Below are 23,816 nucleotides of genomic sequence, written 5' to 3'. Positions count from 1 at the left end.
GTTTCCCTCTCTCTCTCTTCCTCTCTCTCCCTCCCACTCTGTCTGTACAAAAAATGGAAAAAAAAATGTCCTCGGATGAGGATTAAAAAAAAAAAAAAAATCTACTAGACTTAATAAATGCATTTGGCAAAGTAGCAGGATACAAAATTAATGTCGAGAAATCGATGGCATTCTTATACACCAATGATGAACTCACAGAAAGAGAAACTAAGAAACCAATCCCATTTACCATTGCGGCAAAAAAATTAAGATACCTAGGAATAAACTTAACCAAAGAAATAAAGGACCTATTTGCAGAAAACTACAGGACATTGAAAACAGAAATAGAGGAAGATATTAAAAAGTGGAAGCACATACCTTGTTCATGGATTGGAAGAATTAACATCATTAAAATGTCCATACCCAAAGCAATCTATAGATTCAATGCAATCCCCATCAAAATACCAACGACATATCTCACAGAACTAGAACAAATACTTCAAAAGTTCATATGGAACCAAAAAAGACCCCAAGTACCCACAGCAATTTTGAAAAAGAAGAACCAAGTAGGTGGGATCACAATACCAAATATCAGATTATACTACAAAGCCACTGTAATCAAAACAGCCTGGTACCGGCACAAGAACAGGCATATAGACCCGTGGAAAAGAGAAACCAGAAAAGGGCCCAATGCAATATGCTCAATTAATATTTGACAAAGCAGGCAAGAGCATACAGTGGAGTAAAGACAGCCTCTTTAATAAATGGTGCTGGGAAAATTGGACAGCTACATGCAAAAAAATGAAACTAGACCATCAACTTACACCATACACAAAAAATAAACTCAAAATGGATATCAGACTTAAATGTGACCCGGGAATCCATAAAAATACTAGAAGAAAATGTAGGCATCAAAATTTCAGACATCGTACACAGCAGAATTTTCACTGATAAATCACATAAGGCAACAGAAACAAAGGAAAAAATGAACACATGGGACTACATCAAACTCAAAAGCTTCTGCACAGCAAAAGAAACAATCATCAAAATGGAAAGACAACCACTGCATGGGAGAACATCATTGCCAATGATACATCAGATACGGGGTTAATTTCCAAAATATATAGAGTACTCATACAACTCAACAAAAGGAAGACAAATAACCCTATTAAAAAATGGGCAGTGGAGCTGAATAGACACCTCTCCAAACAGGACATACAAATGGCCAAGAGACATATGAAGAAATGCTCAACATCACTAATCATCAGAGAGATGCAAATTAAAACAACAATGAGGTATCACCTCACACCTGTCAGAATGGCTGCCATCAACAAATCATCAAACAACAAGTGTTGGCGAGGGTGTGGAGAAAAGAGGACTCTAGTACATTGCTGGTGGGAATGCAGACTGGTGCAGCCATTATGGAAAACCATATGGTGTTACCTCAAAAAATTAAAAATTGAACTTCCATTTGACCCAGTGATCCCACTTTTAGGACTACACCCTAAGAAGCCTGAAACACCAATCAGAAAGAATATGTGTACCCCCATTTTTGTAGCAGCACTATTTACAATAGCTAAGATCTGGAAACAGCCCAAGTGTCCATCAGAAGACGAATGGATAAAAAAGCAGTGGTACATATACACAATGGAGTACTATGCAGCTGTAAGAAAAAAAGATCTCTTATACTTTGAGACGACATGGAGGCACCTGGAAAGTATTATCCTAAATGAAACAAGCCAAGCAGAAAAAGACAACTACCACATGATCTCACTTATATACGGAATATAATGAACATAACAGTCTGAGGAATACGGTAGACCCAGAAACATGGAAGTAGGGTACAGACTGACAACCCTCGGAAGAGGGGTTGGTGGGGGTTGGAGGGGATAAACCACAGAACTTATATGCATGTATGCATAACCAATGAACATGGACATCAAAGCCAGGGATGGGGTGGGGGGAATGGGGAGGAGGGTGCCAATGGGGTAAAAAAGGAGAAACATCTGTAACAAAAATAAAATTAAAAAAATAAATTAAAAAATAAAGGCATGTTTGTTGCTTAGGGCTTAGAAAATGTCATAATCACTACATCTATGTTTTTTATCCCATTAAAAAGAAATATGTGAGTTTACATTAAAAAATCTGACAAAAGAAAAAAAACAATACAGCCCTGGCTGGTTTGGCTCAGCAGTTAGAGTGTCGGCCTGCAGTCCAGAGAGACCCGGGCTTGGTTCCCGCTGGGGGCATGTCCCTCGGTTGTAGTCTGTCCCCAGCCCTGGTTGGTCATGTGGGTGGCAGCCACTCGATGTGTTCCTTTCACATTGATGTTTCTCTCTCTCTCTTCCTCTCTCTCCCTCCCACTCTATCTGAACAAAAAATGGAAAAATGTCCTCAGGTGAGGATAAAAAAAGTAAAAAAATGAAAAATAAAAACAATACAAAAGATCAATGAAATGAAGAGCTGGTTCTTTGAAAAGATAAACATGACTGATAAACCTTTAACCAAACTCAGCAAGAAAAAAAGAGAGAGGACCCAAATAAATAAAATAAAAAATGAAAGAGAAGTAACAACTGACACCAAAGAAATGCAAAGGACTGTAAGAAAATATTATGAACAACTATATGCCAACAAACTGGACAATCCGGACGAAATGGATCAACTCCCAGAAATATACAATCTTCTAAAACTAAATCAGGAAACAAAAAAATCTCAACAGATTATAACTGGAGAAACAGAAGCAGTTATAATAATAATAGTAAAAAAATCTCCCAACAAACAAAAGACCTGGACTAGATGGCTTCACAGGTTAATTTTACCAAACATTCAAAGAAGAATTAACTCCTGTCCTTCTCAAACTATTCCAAAAAAAAAAAATTCAAAAGGGAAGACTACCCAGCTCATTTTATGATGCCAGCATTATCCTAATTCCAAAATCAGATAGACACTAAACTATAGGCCAGTATCCCTGATAAACACAGATGCTAAAATCCTCAACAAAATGGATCTAGCAATACATTAAAAAGATCAAACACCACGATCAAGTGGGATTTATCCTGGGGATGCAAGATTGGCACAGTATCTGCATATCAATAAATGTGATACACCACGTAAATAAAATGAAAGATAAAAACTACACGATAATATCAATACAGAAAAAGCATTTGATAAAATCCAGCACTCATTTATGATAATAACTTTCAGCAAAGTGGGAATAGAGGGAATATACTTTAACATAATAAAGGCCATATGACAGACCCACAGCCAACATCACGGGCAAAAACTACAAGCATTTCCTTTAAGATTAGGAATAAGACAGGGATGTCCACTTTTACCAGTTATTCAACATCGTACTGGAAGTCCTAGCCATAGCAATCAGACAAGAATAAAAGTCATCCAAAATGAAAAAAAAAAAGAAGTAAAACTCTCATTATTTGCAGATGACATGATACTTTATATAGAGAACCCTAAAGATTCCACCAAAAAGCCACTAGAACTGATAAATGAAGTAAAGTATCAGGATACAAAATAAATACTCAGGCCCTGGCCAGTTTGGATCAGCGGTTGGAGCGTCGGCCTGTGGTCCGGAGAGACCCGGGTTCGGTTCCTGCTAAGGGCATGTACCTTGGTTGCAGTTTGTCCCCGGCCCTGGTTGGGTCGTGTGGGTGGCAACCACTCGATGTGTCGCTTTCACGTCGATGTTTCTCTCTCTCTCTCTCCCACTCACTCTATCTGAACAAAATATCGAAAAATGTCCTCGGGTGAGGATAAAAAAAATAAATAATAAATAAATAAATAAATACTCAGAAATTAGTCAGTTTTTTTTTTTTTTATCCTCACCCGAGGATATTTTTCCATTTTTTGAACAGATAGAATGGGAGGGAGAGAGAGGAAGGGAGAGAGAGAGAGAAACATCAACGTGAAAGGACACATCGAGTGGCTGCCACCCGCACGACCAACCAGGGCCGGGGACAAACTGCAACCGAGGTACATGCCCTTAGCGGGAACCGAACCTGGGTCTCTCCGGGCCGCAGGCCGACGCTCTAACCGCTGAGCCAAACTGGCCAGGGCAGAAATTAGTCAGTTTTACACACCAATAATAAACTATCAGAAAGGGAAACTAAGAAAACAACCCCATTTACTATTGCATCAAAAAACATACCTAGAAATAAATTTAACCAAGGGTGTAAAAGACCTGTACTCAGAAACTTAAAAGACACCGAAGAAAGAAACTGAAGAAAATACAGATAAATAGAAGCATGTATCGTATTCATGGATTGGAAGAATTAACAAGCTTAAAATGTCCATACTACCCAAAGTAATCTATAGATTCAATGCAATTCTTAAGAAAATATCAATGGTGTATTTCACAGAACTAGAACAAATATTCCAAAAATGTATATGGAACCACAAAAGACCCCGAATAAGACCCCAGCAATCTTAAGAAAGAAGAACAAAGTCTGAGTCATCATACTACCTGGTATCAAATTATACTACAAGGTCATAGTAATAAAAACAGCCTGGTACTGGCATAAAAACAGACCTATAGCTCAATGGAACAGAACAGAGTCCAGAAATAAACCCATACCTTTACTGTCAATTAATATATGACAAAGGGGTAAAAAACATACAATGGGGTAAAGGTATTCAATAAATGGTGTTTGGGAAATTAGACAAATACATGCAAAAAAAAAAAAAAGAAAGAAACTAGACCACCTTCTCACACCAAACATAAGAATAAATTAAAAATGGATATAAGACTTAAATGTTAGACTCAAAACCATCAAAATCCAAGAAGAAAACACAGTCAGTAAAATCTCAAACATTTCTCCTAGCAATATTTTTTCTGATGTATCTTCCTGGGCAAGGGGACAAAAAGAAAAAATAAATGAGACTACATCAAACTAAAAAGTTTTTGCACAGCAAAGGAAACCATTAACAAAATTAAGACAACTCACTGAATTGGAAAACATATTCACCAATGATACATCTGATAAGGAGTTAAGATCTAATATTTATAAAAAACTTATAAAACACAACAAACAATGCAACTAAACTGAGCAAAGGACTTGAATAGACATTTCTCCAAAGAAGACATACAGATGGCCAATAAACATCTGAAAAGATGCTCGTCATTAATCACAGAAATGTAAATTAAAATCACAATGAGATATCACCCTACACCTGTCAGAATGGCCATCATCAATAAATCAACAAACAACAAGTGTTGGCAAGGGTATGGAGAAAAGGGAACCCTTGTGCACTGCTGGTGGGAATGCAGGCTGCTGCAGCCACTGTGGAAAGCAGTATAGTTTCATCAAAAAATTAAAAATGGAACTGTCTTTTGATCCAGTGCCTCCACTTTTGGGAATTTATCTGAAGAAACCAAAACGCCCATTTGAAAGAATATATTTCTTCCCCTATATTCACTGCAATGTTTTTACAATAGCCAAGATTTGGAAGCCGCCCAAATGTCCATCAGTAGATTAGTGGATAAAAAAAGCTGCAGTACATTTACACAGTGGAATACTACTCGGCCCTAAAAAAGAAGGAAATCTTACCCTTTGCAACTGCAGGGATGGACTGGGAGAATATTATGCCAAGTGAAATAAGCCAGTCAAAGAAAGACAAATGTCACATGATCTCACTTATATATGGAATCTAATAAACAAAATAAACTAACAAACAAACCAGAAACACTCATAGATAGAGAACAGACTGACACTTGTCAAAGGGGAGGTGAGGTTGTGGAACTGAGTGAGAAAGTAAAGGGATTAAACAAACACACACAAAAAAAACCCCAAAAACAAACTAATAGGCACAGACAACAGTATGGAGATGATCAGAGGGGAGGGAGTAAAGGAGGTAGAAGAGGGTAAAGGGAGGATAAATGATGACGGAAGATTTGACTTGGGCTGGTGAACACATAATATACAGATGATGTACATAAAATTGTACACCTGAAACCTACATAATTATTAACCATTGTAACTCCAATAAATTCAATAGAAATGAAAAAGAGAGAAAGGCAAATAGCAATTTTACTGACACGTGCAATCTATAAATAATCAAGGAACAAAACGGAACAGTCCTACATACAGAGAACACCCTGATGGTTGCCAGATGGGAGGGAGGTTGGGAGGGTTGTGAAAAGGGGCAGAGATTAAGGTGTACAAACTGCCAGATATAAGCACAGTCACAGATGTCAAGCACCGCAGGACTGATTTCAGCTGGAGAACTATTTCAATAAGGGGTCAGTCCTGCGCCCACTGGCACTAAGTTTACTGGGACACAGCTACACTGGCTCATGGATACAGCACTGTCTGGGGCGGCTTTCCAGCAGCAATGCAGAATGGTTCTCATGACAGAGACGTGACCTGCAAATCCTATTGGGGGACCTGAGGATATTTTCCATTGACTTTTAAGGAGTGGAAGAGAGGAAGTACGGAGGAGAAGGAGAGGAAGAGGAGGAGGGAGGAGGGAGAAGGGAAGAGAGAGAGAAACATTGATGTGAGAGACACATCAACTGGTTGCCTCCTGAGTGTGCCAGAGATTAAACCTGCAACCCAGGTACATGCCCTTGATCAGGAATTGAACCCACGACCCCTAGGTGCACTGGCCAACACTTTCACCACTGAGCCACATGGGCCAGAGAGGGAGTTTCTCTTTGCAAATAATGAAAATGTGATTGACCACACAAGTGGACACATTTAAAAGTGTTGCTAGTGAGAAACCTTTTAAGGACCGAGTTCTAGTGCAACCTGACCACTCTTTTCAAAGGCTCCACCCGTTCGGGCTAGACCAGCAGAGTTCCGCGGGGGAGGGGCTGGCACCATCAGAGCGCAGCCAGCCTGCACTTTCTCGGAGAGCGGGGAAGCCTGGCACCTGCCACAGGAAAAGCCGTCTCCAGACTGAGCGCGCAGCCCGCCTAGAAGGCTGTGGGGCGTCTCTAATCCACACCACTACATGCATATTCATTCCGATGGCAGAAAACTAGCTTCTGCCTTATGAACTCTTGTAGCCTTCTTTTTTTAAGGTAACTGATATCGACTTTAGGTCAAAATCTTCCAAAAGTTTCTAAAATCTACCTATTTGTTCAAAGTGAGTGTTTTCAAGAAACTTTTGAGATGAAGAAAACTGATACAAAACACACATCGATGTTCAAGTAATTTAAAACAAAAATGTAGATTTAATGCAATAACAACATTAATCTGAGGATAAATAAATCCACACAGACTTTACAGTTTGGTTTTCTCCTTGCAGAGATGGTTGCTGAAAGCACACAGGCTGCAGAAGGCAAACCAAGTATAATCCTTAACGTCCAGGCGAACAGGCTGGTCCTCCCCGCTGCCCTCCTGGACTGCTACTGGCCAGGCCACCGTTTCTCGTCTGATCAGGACGGCCACTTGTTTCAGGAGTAGCTGGACGGTTTGCTCCCAGAATCATCTTCTTGCGCCCCCATGCTCTGCAGGGGGAGTGAAGCGGGGTGTGGGCCGGCGGAGTCCCCCACCAGCCCGGAGGACAGCTCCCCATGTGTGTCCGGGCACCGCCCTCTGCACTCCCTGAGCAGGCTGCAGTTTGAACGCTCTCCACAGCCTCTGTGAACTTAGTAACCAAGGTTTTCGAGAACTGGTGACGAGATGTCTAATCTGGAACGAAGTTCACATTCCTCTTGTGGGAACAAGCCCCCCACCCCCCACTTCTGGTCCACAAGGGGCCTTGACCACTCACCTTCTGCACGAACTGCGGGTTCACCGTGATCTCCTGGTCCATGGCCTTCAGCCGCTCATCCAGCTCGATGCACTTCAGCATCTGCGACAGGCGTGTTGACAGGCGGTTAGTGCGCGCGGCTTTTACACAAGTCTGGGTCCATTTGAACCTAGACTGTTAACGTGGGCGCTACAGGTTCATAACCTCTGAACCCAAAACCACTTAGCTACACAGGTTTGGAGTCAGGATTTTGAATTCAGAGTTGATACAGTACGAATGCTGTGCATTACTGACACCCCAGTAGTAGGATCTAGGGGAGCACCCCATGATCATCCACATTACCATTCGCAGTGAAACCTGAAAACACATTAAGTAGGATAAGGACTATACATTTCAGGTGACATTTGCCATCAGATGAGTCACCAGACAACTTCCGGTCCCAGGGTCACCCAGTCTGGGTCAAAGGGGCGGGGGCAGTGCACTAGCATGGCTTCTGCTCCTTGAGGGTCAAGGCTTTGCTCAGTTCCCTTCCTCAAGCCAAGGGAAGCAGCGCGGGCCACCAACACAGTCCCAGCTCAGTCCGAACCCATGTGGCCCTCAGACCAGCAGGACCCGAGGCAGCACGGGATGCCCTGGGGGGGGGGGGGGAGGCTTCCCTCCGCAGCTCCCTCTGCTCACCCACCGATGATGCAGAGGCCCTGACCCGCAGACCGGCACTCGGAACACACTTCACCCCAGAACAGAGGCCACGTTGCAGGTGGCAGCTGAGTGTGGGCAGGGGCGCTGCCTGGGAGACCCGGGGTGAGGGGGGACCGAGGACCTCTGGTTGGCCAGACAGGAGCTCTGACCCACCATTTACTTCATGTCAACAATCCTGCAGAGTTCAGCAGCCCATTTGTAATTAACTTTGGAGGAACGAAAAGGTCCCTAGGCACTGGCGTTTCGCAGGGGCAGTGTCTCAACTGCAGCATCTCAGACACCAGCCCTGTCAGACCCGCCCTGGTGTTTACCTCCTGGTCAATGTTGTGGAGCATCGCCGGGTTGTTGTACTTCTCAGGGTTATCGTGGAAACTGACCATACCGTCCTTCTGATTAATACTTGCAAAAATTTCACCATCTTCTATCTATTAAAAAAAGTCAGGGAACATGTTTAGACCCGAACACTATGTGAATGTATAGTGATTCAGTATTATCAGGGCAAAGCACAGGAAGCAATAAATAAACACATAAAGCTGTATGTGCATTTTTAAGCAGTTTATCCAACAAGTATTTACGGGAATTCCAAGAATGTGCTAGGCACCATTATAGACGCTAGGGGCACAAATGTGACAGATTCCTGAAAATTCATGCCCTTATATGGTTTTAAGTTACATATGAGGTAAAAGTTACAACATACATTAACCATTTTAATGTGTGTAATTGAGCCCTGGCAGGTTTGGCTTAGCGGTTGGAGCGTCGGCCCTTGGACCAGAGTTGCAGGTTCAATTCCGGTCGAGGGCACGTACCTCAGTTGCAGTTCGGTGCCTGGAACTGGTCGGGGTTGTGTGGGAGGCAGCCAATGTTTCTCTCTCGCACGCTCTCTCTACCCCTCCCTCCCACTCTGTCTGAAAATAAATGGAAAAATATCCTCAGATGAGGATTAAAAAATAAATAAAATAAGACTCCCTAAAAAAGTAAATAAAAAGGAAGTGTACAATTCAGTGGTATTCCATAGTGTGGTGCAACCACCATCTCTCTCTGGTTCCAAAAGATTTCCTTCACCCAAAAGGAACCCACACCTGTCAGGCAGCTACTGCCTGTTCCCCCACCCCCAGCAAACTGCCCTTGCAGCTTTATTATCTATTTGTTCGGTTAATCCTCACCCAGGGATATTTTTTCCACTGATTTTTAGAGAGAGTGGGAGGGAGAGAGGGAGGTGGAAGAGAAAAGGTTGGTTGCCTCCCGCACATGACCTGTGAGCCTTCAGTGCACGGCGACAGCACTCTCCCCAATGAGGAACACAGGCAGGGCTGCCACGGACCCGTAAACATTAATGTCACTGTCGATAGCTTACACTACCCTTGCATTGTGAAAACAGAAACGCTAACACATTTTTGTTTCACCGAGTAGAAATCATTTTTGGTCCTTCAAGAAAACTTCGGCCAATGCGGATTCCAAGGTAGTTTTGAGATCTATGTTCTCTATTTGCATCAATGACTGGGGATTTGATTGATCCTCACAGTCAAATAGTGTCTATGAAGTAAAAAAGTAAGAAGCCAATACAAGTCCCCAACAGGAAATGCCATCCCTGACAAACTGCTCCACAGGGTGACACCATGAGCCCACCGGCGACAGAGCTCCCCACACTGCCCTGCTCCCATCGCCCTGGAAGGGACAGACACTGTCCAGTGATACAGCAGCCAGCCCAGCAGGTGAACAGAGTGCATCATTCTCTAAGTGATCAGAGCTGCCTCTTTAAAAGGCGGGTGAAGAGTCTATGTTATCGATGAATTCCATAATGGCAGTGGAGTGAATGGAAGCTACACAGACCGTCTCCCAGGACCAAACTGGAATTACAACAAAAATAAAGACAAATCATCAGGAAAAAGCAACAGAAAAGCAGCAGGACAGGACCATATAACCAGGGACACTGACTCCTGGCAGGATTGCAGAGGCGCAAGAGTGGGGCTGGGAGCCCACAGTCAGCAGCAACCGTAGCTGGGAGCAGCGCCCTCAGGTTACACTCCCAAGTGGCTCCATAGGGCAGAGCTGGGACAGATGCTAAAATAGCCACAGTCACTCACCTGGGGCTCTTGCAGAGGGACGGCAGACTAGACTAGAACTGTGTGGGAACACCCAGAATTTGGAGGGCGCTCAGAGCTTTTGCTGAGTTGCAGCCATGTGGGACGGTAGTCCTCTTACTCCTTCCCAGGGCTCTGGGGAGAGGCAGCAGCGCCTCCCTCGGATGTTCAACCCTACCCAGCTGGGCCATTGAAATGCAAATTGAGGCTAATTATCAACAAGCATCTACCCCACACTCAGGAAATCCCCTTACGCTGAGCACTTGAGAGAGTTTTTCATTACAGTGAGACCCCAAGGCTCTTCAAGTGAACACTACTGATAACCTCCAAGCAAAAAGTTAGAGGATAACTACCTTTCCTGGGCTAGCAATTCCAACCAGGAAAGTAAGACTTGACAGTGGAGTTTAACATGGGCCCTCCCTCACTCATCCAAACCCAGGAGAGGGAGCCACAAACAGCACAACACCAACACCCACAGGGAAAATTTGGCAGGCTCCAAAGCCCACTGTGATAGCCAACATGGTGAAACACAGAAACAAAAGCCAAATGAAAGAACATGAGACCTCTACTGAAGATGAGATAAATGAGTTGCAGTTAAGCAAGTTAACAGAGCTACAATTCAGAGCCATGATCTTGAGGAAGCTCAACAGCATGAGTAAGGACATGAGCACCATAAGTAAAGATATAGAAATGTTGAAAATCAACCAATTGGAAATTAAAAACCACCAAGAAGAAATCAAGAATGACATATCAGAAATAAAGAACACAATGGAAGGTCTAAACAGCAGAGCAGAGGAAGCTGAGGAGCAGATCAGTGAATTAGAAGACAGGCTAGAAAAGAATCAACCAATCAGAAAACCAAAAGGAAAAAAACAATTAAAAAACAGGAATACAGGTAAAGAGAACTGTGGGACAACTGGAAACATAATAATATTCACATCATAGGAGTCCCCGAAGTAGAAAATAAGCAAGGGTTAGAGAATATATTTGAAGAAATAGTGACAGAAAACTTTCCTAATTTGGTGAAGGAAGAAGGCATTCAAGTTCAAGAAGCACAGAGAGCCCCAAGTAAGAAGAACCCAAACAGGCCCACACCAAGACACATAGTAATCAAAATGCCAAAAATTAAAGACAAGGAGAGAATCCTAAAGGCAGCAAGAGATAAACAACGGGTTACCTACAAAGGAAACCCCATAAGGCTCTCAGTTGACTTCTCAACAGAAACACTACAGGCCAGAAGGAAATGGCATGAAGTAATCAAGGTCATGAAAAACAAGGATCTGGATCCAAGACTACTCTATCCAGCAGGCTATCATTCAAAATAGAAGGTCAAATAAAGAGCTTCCCAGACAAAAAAAAAAAAAGGCTAAGGGAATACATTAGCACAAAACCAGCACTGCAAGAAATGTTAAAAGGACTGCTGTAATTAGCAGGAGAAATGGGAAAAAAAATAGAACCACACTAAATAAAAATGGCATTAAATAAGTACATATCAATAATCACCTTAAATGTAAATGGACTGAATGATCCCATAAAAAGACACAGAGTAGCTGAATGGATAAGCATAACTCATCTATACGTTGTTTACAAGAGACCCACCACACAACAAAAGACTCACATAAATTGAATGTGAAGGGATGGAACAAAATTTTCCAAGAAAACGGAAAGGGAAAAAATGCTGGGGTAGCAATACTCATAATCTGTTAATATAGATTTCAAAATGAAGGTCATAACTAGAGACAAAGAAGGCCACTACATAATATTGAAAAGATCTATCCAACAGGAAGATACAACCTTGATAAACATATATGCACCCAATATAGGAGCACCAACATATATTAAAAATCTTCTAGAGGACTTCAAAGGACAAATCGACAGCAATACAATGATAGCAGAGGACTTCAACACCCCACTGACATCACTGATATAGACAGATCTTCTAGACAAAAAATTAACAAGGAAACACAGACTCTAAATGAAGTGCCAGATCAAATGGATTTAATAGATATCTACAGAGAATTACACCCCCAAACTGCAGAATTCACATTCTTCTCAAGTGCACATGGGACATTCTCAAAGATATACTACATGTTAGGGCACAAACTAAGTCTCTACAAGTTCAAGAAGATTGAAATCATATCAAGCATCTTCTCAGATCACAATGGCATGAAACTAGAAATCAATTGCAACAAGAACGTGCAAAGACATTTGAAAACATGGAGACTAAATAGCATGTTATTGAACAATGAATGGGTTACCACGGAGATCAAGGAAGAAATTAAAAAATTCCTGGAAACCAATGAAAACGAACACACAACAACACAAAATCTATGGGATTCACCGAAAGCAGTTCTGAGAGGGAAGTTCATAGCACTACAGGCCTACCTCAAGAAACAAGAAAGGCTGCTCTCTCCTCTGCGTAGGATGGGACAGTCGCCGCGCGGCTAATAAAGCTCTCTTAATTTGTACCCCCCCTCCAAAAAAAAAGAAACAAGAAAAATTTCTAATAGACTATCTAACCTCACAACTTAAAGAACTAGAAAGCAAACAAAAAGAAAACCCCAGAGCAAGTAGAAGGAAGGAAATAGTAAAGATCAGAGCAGAAATAAATGACATGGAGACCAAAAACACAATTCAAAGGATCAATGAAACAAAGAGCTGGTTCTCTGAAAAAATAAACAAGATTGATGGACCCTTAAGCTAGACTTACCAAGAAACAAACAGAGAGAACCCAAATACACAAAATCAGAAATGAAAGAGGAGAAATAATAACTGATACCACAGAAATATAAAGAATTGTTAACAGATATCATGAACAATTATACGGCAACAGATTCGACAATCTAGGCGAAATGGACAAATTTCTAGAAACACAGTCTCCCAAAACTGAACCATGAAGAGATAGAAAACTTGAACAGACCAATAACAACAAAAGAAATTGAAGATGTAATCAAAACTCTCCCAGCAAACAAAAGCCCACGCCCGGACGACTTCACAGGGGAATTTTACCGAACATCCAAAGAAGAACTAATACCGATTCTCAAACTATTTCAAAAAATTCAAGAAGAAGAAAGACTTCCAAACTCGTTTTATGAGGCCAGCATAATTCTAATTCCAAATCCAGAAAAAAGACACTACAAAGAAAGAAAACTACAGGTCAATATCCCTGATGAACACAGACACCAAAATCCTGAACAAAATACTAGCAAATCGGATCCAGCAATACATCAAAAAAATTATTCACCATGACCAAGTGGGATTCATCCCAGGGATGCAAGGCTGGTACAATATTCTCAAATCAATAAATGTGATATACCACATAAACAAAATGAAAGATAAAAATCATATGATCACATCAATGGACGCTAAAAAAGCATTCGACAAAATTCAGCACCCATTTTTGACAAAACACTCAGCAATCTGGGAATAAAGGGATCATATCTCAACATAATAAAGACCATATATGAAAGAGCTACAGCCAACATCATACTCAATGGGCAAAAACTAAAAGCATTTCCCTTAAGAACAGGAACAAGACAAGGATGCCCACTTTTGCCATACTTATTTAACATAGTACTGGAAGTCTTAGCCACAGCAATCAGATAGGAAGAAAAAATAAAAGGGATCCAAATGGGAAAGGAGAAAATAAAACTGTCATTATTCGCAGATGACATGATACTATACGTAGAAAACCCTAAAGACTCCATAAAAAATTTACTAGACTTAATAAATGAATTTGGCAAAGTAGCAGGATGCAAAATTAACGTCAAGAAATCGATGGCATTCTTCTACACCAATGATGAACTCACAGAAAGAGAAACTGAAAAAACAATCCCATTTTCCATCGCGGCAAAAAAATTAAGATACCTAAGAATAAACTTAACCAAAGAAATCAAGGACCTATTTTCAGAAAACTACAGGTCATGAAAAAAGAAACAGTGGAAGATATAAAAAAAGTGAAAGCACATACCTTGTTCATGGATTAGAAGAATTAACATCATTAAAATGTCCATATTACCCAAAGCAATCTATACATTCAATGCAATCCCCATCAAAATACCAACGGCATACTTCACAAAACTAGAAAAAGTACTTCAAAAGTTCATATGGAACCAAAAAAAGACCTCAAATAGCCACAGCAATCTTGAAAAAGAAGAACAAAGTTGGAGGGATCACATTACCAGATTTCTGGTAATACTACAAAGCCACTGTAATCCAAACAGCCTGGTACTGGCACAAGAACAGGCATACAGACCAGTGGAACAGAACAAAGAACCCAGAAATGAACCCAAGGCAATATGCTCAATTAGTATTTGACAAAGGCGGCAAGAGCATACAGTGGAATAAGGACAGCCTCGTTAATAAATGGTATTGGGAAACTTGGACAACTACATACAAAAAAATGAAACTAGATCATCAACTTACACCATACACAAGAATAAACTCAAAATAGATAAAAGACTTAAATGTGACTGCTCAATCCATAAAAATCCTACAAGAAACTGTAGGCAACAAAATATCAGACATCATACACAGCAGAATTTTCATGGATACATCACCTAAGGCAACAGAAACAAAGCAGAAAATGAACACATGGGACAACATCGAACTGAAAAGCTTCTGCACAGCAAAAGATACAATCATCAAAATGGAAAGGCAACCCACTGTATGGGAGAGCATCATTGCCAATGATAAATCAGATAAGAGGTTAATTTCATATATATATATATATATATATATATAGAGAGAGAGAGAGAGAGAGAGAGAGTGTTTATACAACTCAACAAAAGGAAAACAAAGAACCCAATTAACAAATGGGCAGAGGAACTAAATAGACACCTCTCCAAACAGGACATACAAATGGCCAAGAGACCTATGTAAAAATGCTCATCATCAGAGACATGCAAATTAAAACAACTATGAGCTATCACCTCATACCTGCCAGAATGGCCGCCATCAACAAATGATCAAACCACAAGTGCTGGCAAGGGTGTGGAGGAAAGGGTACTCTAGCACACTGCTGGTGGGAATGCAGACTGGTGCAGCCACTATGGAAAACAATATGGTGTTACCTCAAAAAAATTAAAAATTGAACTTCCATTTGACCCAGTGATCCCACTTCTAGGACTATACCCTAAGAAGCCTGAAACACCAATCAGAAAGAATATGTGTACCCCCATGTTTGTAGCAGCACTATTTACAATAGCTAAGATCTGGAAACAGCCTGTGTCCATCAGAAGACGAATGGAAAAAAAAGCTGTGGTACATATACACAATGGAGTACTATGCAGCTGTAAGAAAAAAAGATCTCTTATCCTTTGAGATGACATGGAGGGACCTGGAAAGTATTATCCTAAGCGAAACAAGCCAAGCCGAAAAAGACAGTTACCACATGGTCTCACTTGTTTGTGGAATATAATGAACTGACAATCTGAGGAATAGGGTAGATCCAAAGATGTGAAGTAGGGTACAGACTGACAACCCTCAGAAGAGGGGTGGTGGGTGGAGGGAAGAGATAAACCACAGAGCTTATATGCATGTATGCACAACCAATGGATATGGACAACAAAAGCTGGGGACGGGGTTGGGGTGATGCGGAGGAGGGTGTCAATGGGGTAAAAAAGGAGGAACATCTGTAACAAAAATAAAATAAAAGGCGGGTGGACTGTTTCCAAGGAAATGCACACTGAGGTTCCAAACGGCAGAAGTCTCTGTAACAGCCTGAACCAGAAACAAGCCCAGGTCCACCTACTAGTGTGGACAGGCACTATCACAGTGCAACCCTGAGAATGAATGAACCAAAACGACGCATGACACAGTGCACGCATCTCGTAATGGGGAGCACAGAACCAGGTCCCACAAAGTATATGCTGTAATTTTCACTTTATATTTCATAGGATGTTAGAAGTCAAGGTAATAGCCTTTCCAGGCAGGAGCAGGGCTGGAAGCAGGTGAGGCATGTTTCTGGGTGCTGGTAATGAGGGGTCATGAAGACGCCGGTGGCCGCACAGGTGCCCTCCCTTTGTGCAATGTTATCCATGTTGGTGCTTTTCTCCGTGTGGGTCACACACAGAATGCCTACTTAAAAACACCTAAAATACAATCCGCATAGGCCTGTATCTGCTAAAGAAACTGACTCAGTAATGAACATCCACCGGCCAGGGTGGCTCGTGGACTGAGTGATGTCCTGTGCACCAGCAGGTCACCAGTTCAAACCCAGGTGTCCGGCTTGAACCGCAGTAGGGGGTGTGCAGGAGGCAGCTGACTGATCTTTCTATTTCTCTCCCTCCCTCTCCCTTCCTCTCTCTTAAAAAACAAAAAAAAATAGCCCTGGCCAGTTTGGCTCAGCGGTTAGAGCATCGGCCCGCGGTCCAGAGAGACCAGGGTTCGGTTCCCGCTAAGGGCACGTATTTCGGTTGCAGTTTGTCCCCGGCCCTGGTTGGTCGTGCGGGTGGCAGCCACTCAATGTGTCCCTTCACGTCGATGTTTCTCTCTCTCTCTCTCCCTCCCACTCTATCTGTACAAAAAATGGAAAAATATCCTCGGGTGAGGATAAAAAAAAAAAAAAAAAATAGTAGTAATAATTTATAAACTTCCAAACAAAAAGCACCCGTCCCAGAGCTCCCTGGCGGAGCCCCACCAAACAGGTGAAGAAGCATGTATGTCCATCCCCCTCTTCCGAGCACAGAGCGGAGGGACACTTCCCCCTCCGCTCTGTGCAGCCAGCTTCGCCCTAACACCGAAGCCAGACAAAAACACTGCAAGAAAACCGTGCCACCAACTCTCAAGAAAACAGATACAAAAACACTCAACAAAACATAAGCAAACTCAACAATATATAAAAAGAATTATACACCAAAACCAGGTGTGCAAGGCCAGTTAAACATTTGAGAAATCAATTAGTGCAACTCATCATGTCAGGCTAAAAATGATCAAAACAACATAAGCAGGAAAAGCATTTCATAAGATCCAACATCCACTCGTGATCAAAACTGCCAGTAAACTGGAGCGGGGCCTCCCGCCTCGATGGAGTGGCCACAGGTCACCAGAGCCAAGATACAGAGAGAAATGTGCAGCCTCCCCACAGTGCAGTGACCAGGCATCATGCCCTCTGCAACCCCTGGGCTCCAGCTAACACACAAGGGAAGGAGGGGAAAAGGGATACAGATTGCGAGAGAACAAAGCTGTCTGGTCACAGAGGACACGGCCATCTCCACAGGACATCTGAAAGCATCCCACCACCAACCAAGTCCTCCTGGACCTAACAAGCGACTGCAGCAAGGCTCAGCGCTGTTCCACATCCCAGTAGTGAGCAGGGGTCATCTGAAATTTAACCGTTTACATTAGCATCCCTATCCCCCCAAGTGAAATACTTAGGAATAAATCCAACGAAACATCTCCAAGACCTGAGGAAAACTACAAAGTCTGATTAATGGAATCGAAGAACTAGAACTGAGATCCCTTCATGTTCATGGATAGGAAGACTCCATACTACTGAGATGTCACTTCTTCCCAATTCGAGCTACAGAGCCAATCAAAATCATAGTCATTTCATGGATACTGACAAACTGATTCTAAAGTTCATGTGGACAGAAACAAGGACACAGTATTCAAGGAGAAGAACAAAGTTGGAAGACGGACACTATGTGACTTTAAGACTTATTATGAAGCGACAATAAGCAAGACAGCATGGTATTGGGGGGGAAAAAACAGATCAGTGGAACAGAACTGAGGGCCGAAAAATAGACCCAATACACAGTCACAGGGTCTCTGACAGAGGAGCACAGGCAGGACAACCAAGCCGAGTCCGTCTTCCAACAAATGGTGCTGAAACAACCGCACGTTCGCACAGAAAATGAATCCAAAGACTTACACCCTTCACAAAAATCTCTCAAACGGATCACAGACCTAAATGTAAACTGAAAATCATAAAACTAGAAGATACAGGACAAAGCCTAGATGACCTGGGCATGGCGATGACTTTTTAGATCCTCTTTCCATATGATCCAGCAGTCACACTTCCTGGTAAGTAGTAAAGTGAACTGAAAACATGTCCACACAAAAACCTGCACAAGGATTTTTTTCTAATCCTCACCCAGGGACATTTTTGCATTTATCCTCAGACAGAGTGGGAGGAAGAGGGGGGAAAAGAGAGAAATATCGACGTGAGAGAGACACATCGAGTCGCTGCCACCCACATGACCCCAACCAGGGCCGGGGACAAACTGCAACCAAGGTACGTGCCCTTAGCAGGAACCAAACCCGGGTCTCCCTGGTCCGCAGGCCGACGCTCCAACCGCTGAGCCAAACTGGCCAGGGATGCACAAGGATGTTTATAGCAGCTTTATTCACATTGGAAAGCAACCAATGTGCATGGATAAACTGCTGTACCCAGGGAGTGGAGTACCCCTCAGCGCGATGGGAATGAAGCCGGCAGGCCATGGAGGACATGGAGCAGACGTGGACAGACAGAGGGAAGGAGCGATGTGGAGTCGGCACCCTGTACGAGTCCAGCCCTGTGACGTGCCGGGGGAAAGCAGAACTGCGGAGACGTTGGAAAGGTCAGTGGTTGTGGGGGGTGGAATGAATGGGCAGAGCAGAGGGTTTTCAGGGCAGTGAAAATACTCTGTATGAGACCATGATGATTTAAACATGTCCTTGTACATTCGTCCAAACACACAGAATGTGCGAGAGCGAACACCAACATGAACCCGGACTCTGGGTGATGATGTGTTCATGTGGGTTCCTCAGTTCTGATAAGCACACCTCTGGTGTGGACGATGTCAATGGGGGCGGGAGGCTGGGAGTGTGCGGGGACGGGGGAAGTGGAAAACCTCTGTACCTCCCTCTCAATTTTGCTCTGACCCTCAAACTGCTCTAAAAAATAAAGTCTTGAAAGCAGGCGTGCCTCGTGGACCACCCACTCCAGGGCAGGTGCTTCAAGCTTGGCAGCCGGACTCGCTGTGTGGGCGCCTGCTGTGTGGGCTGTCCTGGTAAGACGGTAAGAGCACCCCCTCACTGTGACAAGAGTGTCTTCAGACAGTGTCAAATGTCCCCTGGCGAACAAAGCAGCCTCTGCGGATCTGTGGGCTGTCTGCACAGGCCGTGCAGTGTTCAACCACCCCCGCTCCTGCGCCCTCAGACACTGTGCTCCCAACCCTGTGGGCTGTGTCTGCACGAGCCGTGCAGTGTTCAACCACCCCCGCTCCTGCGCCCTCAGACACTGTGCTCCCAACCCTGTGGGCTGTGTCTGCACGGGCCGTGCAGTGTTCAACCACCCCCGCTCCTGCGCCCTCAGACACTGTGCTCCCAACCCTGTGGGCTGTGTCTGCACGGGCCGTGCAGTGTTCAACCACCCCCGCTCCTGCACCCTCAGACACTGTGCTCCCAACCCTGTGGGCTGTGTCTGCACGGGCCGTGCAGTGTTCAACCCACCCCCACTCCTGCACCCTCAGAGCACTGTGCTCCCAACCCTGTGGGCTCTGTCTGCACGGGCCGTGCAGTGTTCAACCCACCCCCGCTCCTGCGCCCTCTGAGCATTTTGCTTCCTCATGCGTCCAGGATGGTGTCAGAGCCACTCATGCACTTCTTCCCACTGAGACTGAGTCCCAGAGAGACTCGTAGCTCCCATTCCCTACAACCCTGCAGGGTGAGCAAGGTGCCCTTAGCTGACACTCTCAGGTTGGTTACGTTGAACAAGTGTTGTTTGTTTGGGATGTATGTGTGTTTTGAGGGTTAGGTCAAAGGGAAAAACCTCAAAACACTTGTAAACTGGACTACAGAAATAAAGTGCTCCATTACCACAATGTAAAGTGTTATTACCCTAACCCTGCTGACAGGGCAGTGCTTCTGAAATCACGGGGAGATCACGAGCAGATGTGGAACGCTGACTTTCCCCACGGGAGGTCGGCCCGGCTGACACCACACGGGGGTCTGCCTGACCTGAGCTGAGGACATGGGTTTGTTTCAGTGATCAGAGCAGAGCCATGTATCTATGTAACTAGACAGGTAGGCAGGTTACAAAATACTGACTCCCTGGTTCCCAGGTAGTCACTGAAGGGTGCGTGTCCAGAGCTGGGGAGCGGGGAGACACAGTGGAGCAGCAGACAAGGGAGGGCAGGTGTCTGTCGTGCAGGATCTGATTTCTGAAGCTGGGCACTGAGCCCATGGACGCCTGCTCTGGCCTTCACATCCACACCCCTCCTAGCGCAGAAGGGACTCGAGCAGACCAGTCAGGACTGTCACTCAGCACACCGTCTGGCTGGTGGTGAGCAGCAGGGCCCTGACCCACACACGGGCACACGCTCGAGACCCTATGGGGGTCAGAGCGTGGAGCAGCTCTGCTCTGTGCCCCTGTGTATCAGAAACACTTCACAAGGGTTTCAGGGATGTTCACAACACTGACAGTGGCCGGCGGTGTGGCTCAGTGGACTGAGCACCACCCCATCACTGAGAGGTTCCTGTTCGAGTCAGGGCACAGGCCTGGGTTGAGGGCTGGATCCCCAGTAGGGGTGTGCAGGAGGCAGTGACTGATGTTTCTCAAATCGATGTTTCTCTCTCTTTTCCTTCCTCTCTAAAAAAAAATAAATAAATAAAAAAAAATAAAAACAAAACAAAACACAATGAGTACAAACAGGACACACCCTGTGAATCGTCACGATTGCTATGACTGTAGAACCCCGTAGATCGTAAGGAAATAAACCAAAATGTCCACAAAAGCTGACTCTGGACGTCCTCCCCCGAACCATTTTCCACTTTTACAGAGAAAACCCCAAATAAGCCTGTGGGAATGGACACACTCACCATGTGCAGGACGTACTTCTCTGCTTCCTGAGGTCCCGACAGCTGCACGCGACTGGCCATGTCTTGTAATGACAGTGTCAGAAAGGTCTGCAATTCAGAAGCAGGATTAGTCACAGGCAGAAACAACTGAGAAAAGAAATTTTGACCAATGTGCAGAGTTCTAAATCACTGACAATTTGCTTCCGACTTCTACACAAAATAATGTTCTGCTGTGAAGACGACTTGATGTGGAGGGGCCGAGGGGCTCTCGTCATCAGTTCTCTAGAGTAACGACCCCTGAAACGCACCCTACACACATTCCTGCGTCTGGAATGGCATGTGGGCAAGGCCCTCACACAGCGTCTGTGACCTCGCAACACTGGGACACCCAAACGCCTATCCAGAGGACTGGCTAGGTACGGCAAAGCACAAGTCTACAGACAGACTACTATGCAGTTGTGACAAAAATTAAGAAGTGAGAACTTTTTATGAACTGGAAGAATCCAAGATATGTACATAGTTAAATATATAACAGGATGGGTGCAGAACAGTGCACACTAACATCTGTGTGACGGAGAGAGAGAAATGTGTGTGACAGAGAGGGAGGGAGGGGGGAGAGGGAGGAGGGGGAGAGGGAGGGAGGAGGGGGAGAGGGAGGGAGGGCAGGAGAGGGAGGAGGGGGAGAGGGAGGAGGGGGAGAGGGAGGGAGGGCAGGAGAGGGAGGAGGGGGAGAGGGAGGGAGGGCAGGAGAGGGAGGAAGGGGAGAGGGAGAGAGGGCAGGAGAGGGAGGAGGGGGAGAGGGAGGAGGGGGAGAGGGAGGGAGGGCAGGAGAAGGGAGGAAGGGGAGAGTAGGGAGGGCAGGAGAGGGGGGGGGAGAGGGAGAGGGGGTAGGGAGGGAGGGCGGAGATGGAGGAGGGGGAGAGTGAGGGAGGCAGGAGAGGGAGGAGTGGGAGAGGGTAGGAGGGGGAGAGGGAGGAGCAGGAGAGGGAGGTAGGGGAGAGGAGGAGGGCCAGGGTCAGGGAGGAGGGGGAGAGGGAGGGAGGGCAGGGGAGGGAGGAGGGGGAGAGGGAGGGAGGGCAGGGGAGGGAGGAGGGGGAGAGGGAGGGAGAGCAGGAGAGGGAAGGGAGGGAAAGAGGGAGAAAGAGGGAAGGGGGGGCTCTCACACATGCCGAGACAGTCCTAAGGGAACCTGAGAAGCTGATGCCAGGGCTGCCTCTGGGTAAAGAGAAAGGGTGGCTGCAGTATATGAAATGGATGAAAAGTTCTGTATCTTTTGATTCTGTACTGTAAACCTATTACCAAATAAATTAAATAAATATGAATCCTTCAAATTTCAAAGCTAAAATGTGTGAACAAATGGGGGGTCAGAAGGAGAGCAGTGTCATCACTGGTCTGCTTGGGCTGTGATTAAAAGGCCTCTTTCTTTTTTTTTTTTTTTTTTTTTTTTTATCCTCACCCGAGGACATTTTTCCATTTTTTGTACAGACAGAGTGGGAGGGAGAGAGAGGAAGAGAGAGAGAGGGAAACATCGATGTGAAAGGGACACATCGAGTGGCTGCCACCCGCACGACCAACCAGGGCCGGGGACAAACTGCAACCAAGGTACATGCCCTTAGCGGGAACCGAACCCGGGTCTCTCCAGACCGCAGGCCGACGCTCTAACCGCTGAGCCAAACTGGCCAGGGCTAAAAGGCCTCTTTCAAGGGCAGATGAGCAGAGCCCCCCCCCCCCGCTCTTTAAGAAGAGCCGGCACCCTTTGCTATAACAGCACTTTTAGAGCAGGACATGTTAAAACCCTGATCCTGAAAATCTGGATAAACCAACGACCCCCCCCCCCAAAAGTCTACATAATCTTTAGTTTGGAGAATAGCACCCAGTAGAAGTACTGTTAATTTTAAGAAGTACATAAGTAGTTAACACGGAGAACTCAAAAGTGAACATTTCTGAATACACAGAACTATCATTGTTCTTATTTCACAACAAATAGAACTGCCACCTGAACGTCTACCAGAGGAGGGCGGGCTACGTGGACGAGGACCCCCAGAGGCAGTGAACATCCCAGGGGAGGGCGGGCTGCGTGGACGAGGACCCCCAGAGGCAGTGAACATCCCAGGGGAGGGCGGGCTGCGTGGACGAGGACCCCCAGAGGCAGTGAACATCCCAGGGGAGGGCGGGCTGCGTGGACGAGGACCCCCAGAGGCAGTGAACATCCCAGGGGAGGGCGGGCTGCGTGGACGAGGACCCCCAGAGGCCAGTGAACATCCCAGGGAGGGCGGGCTGCGTGGACGAGGACCCCCAGAGGCAGTGAACATCCCAGGGGAGGGCGGGCTGCGTGGACGAGGACCCCCAGAGGCAGTGAACATCCCAGGGGAGGGCAGGCTGCGTGGACGAGGACCCCCAGAGGCAGTGAACATCCCAGAGGAGGGCTCGCTCCCAGGGACGGACGGGCTGCTTTGGCGAGGCGAGGACTTCCACAGACGCACCTCACTCAAGCTCTTAAGTTCTAATTCTGCATCCAACTTTTATTTACCATTTTGCAATTTACCATTTTTTTGCTTGTTCTAT

General features: G+C 44.9%; 1 protein-coding gene across 3 annotated transcripts in view; it reads right to left on the bottom strand.

Annotated features, from left to right (window-relative positions):
• Positions 1-7,148: 7,148 nt before the first annotated feature.
• COPS3 (COP9 signalosome subunit 3) overlaps positions 7,149-23,816 on the bottom strand; it is a 35,390-nt gene continuing 18,722 nt past the window's right edge. For all 3 annotated transcript variants that reach the window (XM_036278431.1, XM_036278432.1, XM_036278433.1), the window contains 4 exons: positions 21,273-21,359; positions 8,700-8,813; positions 7,711-7,791; positions 7,149-7,444 (listed from right to left, as the gene is read on the bottom strand). In XM_036278431.1, coding sequence (XP_036134324.1) covers positions 7,391-7,444; positions 7,711-7,791; positions 8,700-8,813; positions 21,273-21,359 — 336 coding nt within the window. In that variant the 3' untranslated portion in view covers positions 7,149-7,390. The remainder of the gene's footprint in view (positions 7,445-7,710; positions 7,792-8,699; positions 8,814-21,272; positions 21,360-23,816) is intronic.

The sequence above is a fragment of the Molossus molossus genome, unplaced genomic scaffold (genome assembly GCF_014108415.1).
Source record: "Molossus molossus isolate mMolMol1 unplaced genomic scaffold, mMolMol1.p scaffold_m16_p_28, whole genome shotgun sequence".
Taxonomy (NCBI): domain Eukaryota; kingdom Metazoa; phylum Chordata; class Mammalia; order Chiroptera; family Molossidae; genus Molossus; species Molossus molossus.
Note: the sequence above shows the minus strand (reverse complement) of the source record. Positions and strands in the feature narration are given on the sequence as shown.